This window comes from Sturnira hondurensis, unplaced genomic scaffold (genome assembly GCF_014824575.4).
Source record: "Sturnira hondurensis isolate 20B ecotype Veracruz unplaced genomic scaffold, ASM1482457v3 Scaffold0004152, whole genome shotgun sequence".
Taxonomy (NCBI): domain Eukaryota; kingdom Metazoa; phylum Chordata; class Mammalia; order Chiroptera; family Phyllostomidae; genus Sturnira; species Sturnira hondurensis.
This window is the reverse complement of record NW_028076783.1, coordinates 6,784,857-6,795,017: the sequence shown is the minus strand read 5'-3', so window position 1 is coordinate 6,795,017 and position 10,161 is coordinate 6,784,857. Positions and strand designations below refer to the sequence as shown.

At 49.0% G+C, this 10,161-nt stretch overlaps 1 protein-coding gene across 5 annotated transcripts in view; it reads right to left on the bottom strand.

The window, feature by feature from the left end:
* The window catches only part of PDE6A (phosphodiesterase 6A), a 54,567-nt gene continuing 44,406 nt past the window's right edge, over positions 1 to 10,161 (bottom strand). For 3 of the 5 annotated variants that reach the window (XM_037044932.1, XM_037044933.1, XM_037044934.1), the window contains 5 exons: positions 4,610 to 4,673; positions 4,238 to 4,312; positions 2,677 to 2,760; positions 1,830 to 1,977; positions 337 to 1,149 (listed from right to left, as the gene is read on the bottom strand). In XM_037044932.1, coding sequence (XP_036900827.1) covers positions 1,031 to 1,149; positions 1,830 to 1,977; positions 2,677 to 2,760; positions 4,238 to 4,312; positions 4,610 to 4,673 — 490 coding nt within the window. In that variant the 3' untranslated portion in view covers positions 337 to 1,030. The other 2 variants (XM_037044931.1, XM_037044930.1) reach the window with 2 other exon arrangements.

The following is a 10,161-nucleotide window of genomic DNA, read 5'->3' as shown; positions in this document are numbered from 1 at the left end:
GAGTCTGGCATTAATTATATATTTAATTGATGTCTACAAAAGCTAGAATGTTGGTTTTAGCTCAAGAAAAAATCCTCAAGGCTGAAACATTGTTTGAAAGCCCCTAGATAAGAAGTAAGCTAAAATCTCATTCAGCTTTTAATCCTATGACTCTATTACTTCTCAAGAAGGTGTCCTGTTTGCCGCCGGCTTGGGTGGTCTCTTCCTAGGAAGGGCAGGGCCATTTCGGTCAGCAGATCCCCGTAGGCCTACTGGATACAGCATGACTTGGACGCCGGGGCGTCCCCTCCGAGTCCCGGGCTCCCTCCAGGCTGATTTCCTGCTGCAGTCAGACAGAAAGAGGACACCAGTTGAGAGGAGGCTGCAGGAGGGCTTCCCCTTTGCCCTGGTGTCAGACAAGAGTCAGAAATTCGGGGTTTTCCGAGACCAGCAGCAGATAACCACTTAGGCTGATGGCAAGCCGAGAAGAGGGACCTGAGAAAGCAAGGACGTTGCTCCACACTAAGAAAAATAGCATGATGATACATGGCCACCCCACTTGGCACCAATGTCTGAGAGACAGTAGGGAGTGGTGGGGACTGTGCCCACTGGAGAGACACCCTGTCCCACCTGAACAGGCGGGCAGGGGCTGCCACCCAGCCCTAGCTCACTGTCACCATGCAGAAATGCAGGGGCAGGGGGCCAGATCTCTGTCTTTTACAAAACATGCTGGAAATCTGGATTTTTAAAACTGGAAATATCCCCAGTTTTAAATGTACACAGCTGGTTCACATTTTACACAAACGCAGGCTAAACAGAAGACATCTTGCAGGCCAGAAGTTTGCAGAGACGTGCCACTAGCCCCTGAGACAATTTGGGCAGATTAGAAAGAGGCACTTCTTCTTCTGGACACGTGACCGCCATTTTCTGGAAAATTGTAATTGTGATACAAATCTGGGGTGGCTGTGATACCACCCCACCTGGAGCTGGGCAAAGTGCAACTTACGAAACCATGAGGCATGGCCCCACATTTGTAGCTGCCAGTTCAGAATCACCCGCCCTGCACAGAGCAGAGCAGAGCTGGCGACCTGTCTGTGCTGAGAACCACGTGTAGAGGGACAGTGTGCAGAGGAGCACAGGCAGGGTGCGGTGAGGACCAGAAGCCATGTCCTGTGAGGGGGACAAGGGCCACACAACCAGTAAAGGAAATGACTTGGGGGAGGGGGAGCATGCTGTAAACTGGGAAGAGATGGGAAAACACGAATCCTGTTTGACTCCTGAAGGCAGGCCTCCGTCCACCAGGTGGAAGTTTGAACAAGGGGAATAGTTTCAGTTCAAGGAATAGCTTCCTAATAGTGGCACTGGATGAGACTTTCATTGAAGGTAGTGAGCCCTCCATCACTGGTAGTGTGCAAGCAAAGTCTCATAACAGTACAGACCGGATTCAAACATCAGACAGAAGCCTGGAAATAGGACCTCTAAAATTCCTTCCAACCAATAATTTTAGATTTTCCCCTTTTCCCTGGATAGGGCCCTATGTCCACAGCCTCCGAATTGGAACCTGTCCCACACTGGTTGCGGAGCAGTGAGGGGATCTTTGCCGGGAGCCTCAGTCTGGAGAAGCAGTCTCAGCCACTTACTAACGGTGTTACTTGGCCACAGTACTCCCACGAGTCTCAGAGCCCTCCTGTGGAATGGGGACAACAGTCTGGTGGTGGGGAGGCCTGAACAGGACCACGTATGTGAGGCTCTGAGGCCAGGCCAGGCGCACAGTGAGCGCCCACGTGAAGGTCCGGGCTCCCCGTCCTCCCTGTCCTCCCCATCCTCCCCGTCCCCCCTGTCCCGCAAACCTTGCTTGGCTGCCTGCTGCTTCTGCTTCTCCTCTTCCAGAGCCTTCACCTTGGCATCATATTCGTCAGCAAGTGCTTTCCACTCCTTGCGGTTGTTGGTGATCCCGTCGAGCATGGGAGTGATCTCCTCGTGGAAACGGGAGAATTCCTGGAAGAGACAGAGCCTCTGGTGCAGGGGCCATGGCCCAGGGTCTGGGCTGCAGGTGGAGGCTGATTCAGGTATAACACAGCCTCCCCGCCCCCCGCACCCCCAACCCCATCAGCCTGTGTTATATCAGAGAGGCCTGGGGAGTCTGGGGAGCCTGGGGAGCCTGTGAAGTTCCTCCTCACAGAAACAACACAGCCCATGCAACAGAAGAGCCCTGGACTAGGGGGCCAGGGGCGGGGGCTGTGATCCCATTTTATGGCTGACCCTGGTGACCCTAGGCCTGTCATTTCTCATCTGTGGCCTCTGTATCCTGGTGTGTAACATGGCCAAAGTCAGAGGAACAGATGGGAGGTGAATGGGGGCACAGATTATATGGGATTGGGGTCAGTGGGATTCTCAAGAGGGAGACGTTAACCCTGAGCAAGAGCTCAAGATCGAACTGTCATGCTTCCACCAGCTAGGGAAGTTGGGAGGAAGTAGATCTGCTGTGCTTCCTCCTTCCAAGTCTGAAATGCTCAGGCATTTGTCCCATGAGACCCCAGAGGGCTGTCCCGAGGACCAAATGCTGCTGCAGAAGAGCTTCAAAAAAATACCTGCACTGGTCACTTACCAGGCTGTATTAGTCCAGATGGCATTTGGGAAGCCCAGCTTTATCAGAGACAAAGGCAAAGATGGGGCCTGAGAAAGCAAGGGACTCACCTTATAGACAAAAGTGCAGACAAAGTCAATGAAGCCAACCTGCAGCTTGGGAAGTTCATCCGCCTTATTTCTGTCCATCATGGGCTGTTACGGGGGAGAAAGTGTTAACTGCCTTGGGCTCCTCCTGCCTGACAGGTGGGGGCCTCACCCGCCCCACGAAGCATTCTTGTTAAAAGAAAGATCAAACCTCAAACTGCTCAAGTTTCCGTATCTAACTAGCAGTTTGCAGGAAATACAGGGATCAGGGTAACACCACAAGGCTGTAAACAACCAAATCCACAACGTGGAAACTGCCCAACAAAACACCCAACTCTGCAACGAGTAAATGGCAGGCAAAGGGGGAAAAAGAGGACGAGGAACTGACTCCTGATGAAAAGAGACTTAAAAAACACAAGAAGAAGGAGTTTGTTCCTTGATTGGATCCTGATTTGAAAAAGTCAAGCTAAGTTATTTTCATTACTCAATTGGAAATGAACAGACTGGAGATTAAGTGATAATAAAGAAATATTGCTAATTTTGAGTGTGATAATGGTATTGTGGTCATGTGTGTGTGTGTGTGTGTGTGTGTTTGTGTTTGTGTTTGAAGTTCTCATCTCTTAGAAATACACACTATAAGGTGTTCATGGAAGAAATGGCATCTGAGGCTTTAACATACTTCAGCCAAAAGGTTAAGAAATGCATGGGGAAGGGGGAATAGGTAAAACTAGAATGGCAGGCTGCTACTTGTGGCCAGAGCTGACTGATGGGTCTGTAGAGTTCACTAACCAATCTCTCTACAGTTTAAGGTATGAAAAGGAAGAAGAGAATCACACAGCCCACAGGCCCTTGCTGTTCATGTCTGTTGCCACTCTCACAGCCCACCACTCTCCCTGGGGCCCTGCCCAAGCCTCACGTGGTACCCCAGCACTTTTAGCATTTCACAGGTCTAGCCCATCTCTGTATCTGTGATTCTATCCCTAGAATGTCTCTCTTTTTACCTAACCTTTACTTCCTAGCCCTGCCCTCGCCTGGGCCCTCGGTGAGACCTTTACCTGGTCTCCAGTGGGGAGCTGGCTAACTACCCTTTCAAGTTTAACTGTCAACGTCAATAGGTCTCAGCTTGGACAAACGAGATCTTCCTTCCCCTGCATGCTCTGTGCTGTTAGAGCAGGGCCAGGGGAGTCTGGCTCCCAGACTGCTGGAACTAGGAGGGAAATCCACATTCTGGCCTCCACTTGCCAATCTCTACTTAGCTGAATGAAGGACACATACATAAGAGTAGGGGTCCCAAACTCTAGGAGGGGGTACGTCGCTGGGCTCACTCCTTGAGTTTCTGCTTAGGCAGGTCTAGGGTGGGGCCTGTGACTTTGCATCTCTAATATGCTCCCAAGTCATGGGGTTCACAGTGGTCTGCACTTTGAGAACCCCTGCATTAGCAAAAGGTCATCTCTATGGTAAAGTCGCGAAGCTCTGTGGCAGGGGCCGGGGAGCAAACACATTTCTTTGACATGGCATAGTCACAAGTGTCCATCAGGATGAGATCACACACCACGTGTCAGGCTGATGTCTCCTCTCTACTCACAATGGGATTCTGCTGTAGCACCGTGCGCTCCAGGTCACCCTGTTCCCAGAATTCAGCAGCAACCAGCAGAGCTACCTGCAATGGGCAGACCCCCCACATGCCCACAGAATCAAGCCCCAATCTCAAGCCTCCTGCTTGGTCCCTTGCTTCTACTCCACTGGGATTTCCAGCTCAGCAAAAACATAAGCCCCACACATGCCCCACCTCCCCACTTTGCTGTCTCCATGGGAGGGGTCCTAAAGTGGTTTCCATGTCTTGCTGGAGGAGTCCAGAACAAAGGTGGGCTGCCTCTGTAGCTGGGACCCCAAGCCGCCTTGACTGCTATCACCTGTACTGGAATCCCCCTCTGCTTGGGTCAGGAGGGGTCCATACCTTGCTCTGCACCTCCCAGGGCTTAGTGATGGCTGAGAGATCACAGGCGGTCATCATCATGGCCCTGGACACAAGGACACCATCTGTCAGTCCCAAGCCATTGATGGCTATGCATACTAGATAATTGCATCTATCTCTTCTTTCTGTCCTCTCACTAGAAGGTGACCTCACCCCATTGTGAGGAGAGGGGTCACTTCCCCAGGACATCTCAATGTGGGGTTCTGAAGTCAGTGGTTTGAATCCTGCCTCCATCAATTACCAGGCATTTGACATTGAACCATTACACCAACTCCTCCATGCCTCAGTTTCCCTGTCTGTAATAATAATGGTGAGTCCATCGTGGAGGGGGTGCAGGATTAAATGAGATAATGTGCATGAAAAGTTTAGCATAGTGCCTGTACACAGTATGTGCACAATAAGTGTTGGTGATTATCATGAACGTATGTGGGATTTTTATTATATGTGTCTGTTCTAGGCATTTCAGAAACATCAGTTCCATTTAAATCTCATCACATATTCAAAGTTTCTTCTTTCCTGTCTAGCAAAGAATGATGTTTGTCAATCTTTTCCCATCATCCTCCTCCTCTACTCTCAAAGACTCTTTTGAGACATTTTGTTTCTAAAATCACTCCACCATGAAATTTTAATATCATAGATATGCTGTATACCTGTTTGGAGATTCCAAGGACCATAGTAATATCTAAGATTCTTTGCCTCTCCCAAGAACCACTGCTTGCCCCCTTGGAAAATGCATGGGGAGAATGTGGCTCAGTTATTGTGAGCAAGCCTTGCATTAAGAAGGAGGTAAAGGATTTGTCAAAACTCACAGATGGTACACTCACGAACTGTGCATTTCATTGTAGGCAAAGTTTGCTCTAAAAAGAACTAAAAAGAGCTATAGACAAATACTGACCTCTAGCTATGCATTCATCTGAAGTATCTGAGGAGAAGCGCACTGATGTTTGCAGCTTGCTGTGAAATGCATCCAACTAGCAAGCTGGATGGACAGATAGAGGGATGAATCTATAGCAATGTGTTAATGGCAGAACCTGGATGGTGGGTATGAAATGCTTTCAACTCTCTGTGCGTCTGAAAATTCTTCCTGGCAAAATGTTGACACAAATTAAAAAGTGAACTGATGAAAAAAAATTTGAGGAAGAGATTGGCTAAAGAAAGGATTAAAATGTAATCTCTTAAAGGAGTTTCACAACCATAGGAAAGTACAATAAGTATGATTGCACAGGTAGGTGCAATATAAGATGGAAAGGGCGGGCACACAGACAAAGAATTGCAGCGAGAGAAGAATTCAAGAAGGCGTGCCAAAGACTGGGGCTTGGTGGCTGAGTGCCTGGGATGGACAACCAGGCCTAGGGGGTGTGGGTGTTGGCTCCGCGCTGGGAGTGTCGGCTCCATTTAACTAGCACAGAGAGCTGTTGAACACTCGGGCCCAGGCATGACCTCTCCAGAGCTGTGGTGCAGGGAAGCAGCTTGGCAAGATTTGTAGGATGGACAGGGTAGGGATGAAAGAGCAGAGATGCTGCAGTGATTCAGGGAGGAGAGTCCCACCTGCAGCAATGCTTGTAGGTGGGGCGAATGTGGGGCTACCCGAGTGGCAGCGTCATCGGCACTGGGTGAGGCTAATAGACAGGAAGGGGCTTCGGAGAGAGAATATAGTTGGAGAAGGCCAGGGCTCTAACTAGCTGCTGGGATGATTTTACAATTAATCAGCTGTATCTGCAATCGGTTACCTAAGCTGGTCTGGGTGGCCTTAAGAATTACCCCTGAAATATTAACAGGTTTAAATATCTTCAATTAAGTAAATCCTCAAGTAAATAAGCTTTCAAAAATGCATACATTTCCTTTTTAATATATATATATATTATTGATTATACCATTACAGTTGTTCTATTCTCCCACCTTCATTCCCCTCCACCCACAAACACCCTCGCCCACCATTCTCCCCCGTTTAGTTTATAACCACGTATCTCAAGTTCTTTAGATTCTATATTTCCCCTACTATTCTTCCCCTCCCCCTTATCTATTTTCTACCTGTCTATGCTATTTTCTGTATCTTCTCCCCCCTTCTCCTCCTCCCACTCCCCTGTTGCTAACCCTCCATGTGTTCTTCATTTCTATGGTTCCACTCCTGATCTAGCTGTCCTCTTGGTTTGCTTTTGTTTTAGGTGTGGTTGTTAATAACTGTGTGTTTGCTGTCCTTTCACTGTTCATATTTTTCATCTTCTTTTTCTTATATAAGTCCCTTTAGCATTTCATATAATAAGGGCTTGGTGATGATGAACTCCTTCAACTTGACCTTATCTGAGAAGCACTTTACCTGTTCTTCCATTCTAAATGAAAGCTTTGCTGGATAAAGCAATCTTGGCTGTAGGTCTTTGGATTTCATGACTTGGAATACTTCTTTCCAGCCCCTTCTTGCCTGGAAGGTCTCTTTTGAGAAATCCGCTGACAGTCTAGTCTGATGGGTACTCCTTTGTAGGTGACTGTTCCCTTATCTCTTGCTGCTTCTAGGATTCTCTCCTTCATTTTAATCTTGGCTAATGTAATTATGATGTGCCTTGGTGTGTTCCTTCGTGGGTCCACCTTCTTTGGGACTCTCTGAACTTCCTGGACTTCCTGGAAGTCTATTTCCTTTGCCAGACTGGGGAAGTTCTCCTTTATTATTTGTTCAAATAAGATTTCCAATCGTGGCTGTTTCTTTTCCCCTTTTGGTACCCCTATAATTCGGATGTTGGAACGTTTAAAGATGTCCTGGAGGTTCCTAAGCCTCTCCTCATTTTTTTGAATTCTTGTTTCTTCAGTATTTTCTGGTTGGATGTTTCGTTCTTCCTTCTGGTCCATTCCATTGATTTGAGTCCCAGTTTCCTTTCCATCACTATTGGTTTCCTGTGCATTTCTCTTCATTTCAATTAGTTTAGCCTTCATATGTTCCTCTAATTTGTGGCTATAATCAACCAGTTCTATGCGCATCCTGATGACCAGTGTTTTGAACTGTGCATCTGAGAGGCTGGCTATTTCTTGGTCGCTTAGTGTTATTGGCTCTGGGACTTTGAGTTCTTCTTGCGCCATCTTTTGGGCTGTTCGTGCCTGTTGTGTATCAGGATCAGAGCCCTAGGTGTTCACCAGAACAGGGCAACTCAGTCACTGAGTTGTGACGCTATACATGGGGGCGGGGGCAAAGAGGAGCAATGGCGGTCCCATCTGCCACCTCCCGCCGCTGCCGCCGTGGCTGCCACCATCACTGGGGCCCAAACGTTTCATCCCACTGCACACAAATGTGCCACTGTGGTCAGCCTTCCACCACTGGGTTTGCCCGCTGGGGCCTGCGTGGTCCATCTCACTGTGCGCAAATGTGCGACCGGGTCAGTCTGCCCCACACCCTGACTGGGTCCACGCTGCCTGCGTGCCTGGGTCGGGGGATCTTTCCTGCCCGACCCTGCTCCGCTGCTGGCTCTGCCCCTCTTACCTGTCCCCGTTGAACAGTTCGTTGTTGTCGGACTTCCATATAGTTCAATTTTCTGTTCTTTGGCTGTGTCTTTGTTTACTAAACCTTTGTTGTATTCAAACTTGGTTGTGGGAGAAGGCACAGTGTTTCCACCTATGCCTCCATCTTGGCGGAAGTCCAAAAATGCATACATTTCTTAGAATCCACTTTATACTTTGTAATAACTTCAAAAGATGTGCCCTTTGCCAATGTTAGGTGTTGTAGATATGTTATGCTAACCATCAAATAGTTAAGCAAATGAATGTTCAGCAATGTATGTGAGAGTCCCTGGCTCCTTGCTACCTGTCAGTGTCCACATTTTAAGTCCACAGGGGTGGCTTCAGGAGGGCACTGCATGTTTACTTTCCTTGACTGGAGAGATTATGTGAAAACCTCTCCCAGCTGTTGGGGAAACACCTGTTTTATAGACAGATTTGGTGTGTGGGTGCGGGAAGAGGGCCAGGAGAGGATGCCTGGGTACCAGGAAAGCCAATCTGAAGCTTCTCGTCCTAAAGACAAGGCATTGCATTCACTCCAGCACCACCCTCTTCCATGCTCTGGGGCCAAGATGCTGTGCTGGGCATTGGGGATGCGGTGAGGCCCACAGGGAGCTCAGAGGCACTCAAGGAACAGAGAGTAGAAACATGATCTTTATGATATGCTAAGTGGGGTGCAGAAAGGAGTGAGGACAGGGTGCAGAGGAAAAAGTAATCCAAAGGTGATAGCAGCCGGCTCAGTTCAGGGGGCTTCCAAGAGTGACGGGGGGCAAGGCCTGGAGGGGTGCATAGGAGCTACCCAAGAGGAGGGAGAAGAATGGTTGTAGTGGTCAGAGGTGCAATGGGAGTGCACCCCACAGGGCAGAGGGACATCCAGAAGGGGATCAGAGGGAGCGGTCCCCTAGCCATCCTAGTACCAGAGTATGTGTGCCAGGTGCCAGGCAGGGCTGGTCCACGGGGCCCCTGCTCTCACAGAGCTTGCGGAGGTGTTGGGGAGGCACACATTTATCACACAAATGAATGTAAATGTGTAAACATAAACACTGCTCAGAGGGAAAGGAGTTCTAGAAGATAGTATAACAAGAGAACCTGACCTAGGTCTGGGAGATCAGGGAGGGTTTCCCTGAGCAAGTGACTCTGAGCTGATACTTGTAGGAAGTACAGCTGTGAACTTGGTAAAGAAGAGAGTGGGAAACACATTCTGGGCAGAGAGAACTTAGGCTGCACAGGCCCTGGGGGAAGAGCCAGAAGGTGGGAGGAGCTCAGGGAGCCAAGAAGGTGGCCGAGGGGAAGAAGATGTCCCTAAAGTTGAGCAGGGGCAGACCCTCAGAGCCTGGGCACTGGCAGGGGGATGCCTTCATGCTAAGCGCAGCAGGAAAAGCCATGGGAGAGTTAGGGCAGAAGAGCGAAGGAGTCAGATCCGCGTACTACAGAGACCACTGAGGCTTTGGTGTAGAGGGGGCAGGGGCGGATGCCAGCGGAGAGGCCCAGGAGGAAGCTGTTGTGGGACCTGAGCAGGAGACGAAGGCGGGATTAGAGTAAGTGTCCAGGTAGGCAAGGCATTTAAGGAGTAAACTCAACAGGGCTTGGGGATAGATCAGACAAGCAAAGTGAGAAAGACGGAGGAGTCCGGATGGAAGAGAAGAAGGGACAACATGGTTGTCGTGCAGAAGAGAGCACGAGCAAGTCACGAAGCTTTTGTGTGCGGAGATATGTGTGCCTTACTCTCTTGGCAGGCGAGTCATCAAGAGCAGGACAGGGAGCTGAATAGCAGAAGAGTAGGAAATGCTATGCAGTGCAGCTTTGGAATCAAAGCAATTAGATCCTCAGTCTTCTCCTTACTTGCTGTGCCCAGGGCAAGCGACTTAAGGCCTTTGGGTCTCCATTTGCTCATTTATAGAATGAGATCATTGTATTAGGTTGGATCACACAGAGTTCTGATTTTGTGGGTCAAAAGTCAGCAATTTCATATGGTTTGATGTAATATATCCATTCTAAGAGTGTTGTGGCCATCACATAAGGTGGTTTTTCTAGTTCGCACATCGTCCTCATCT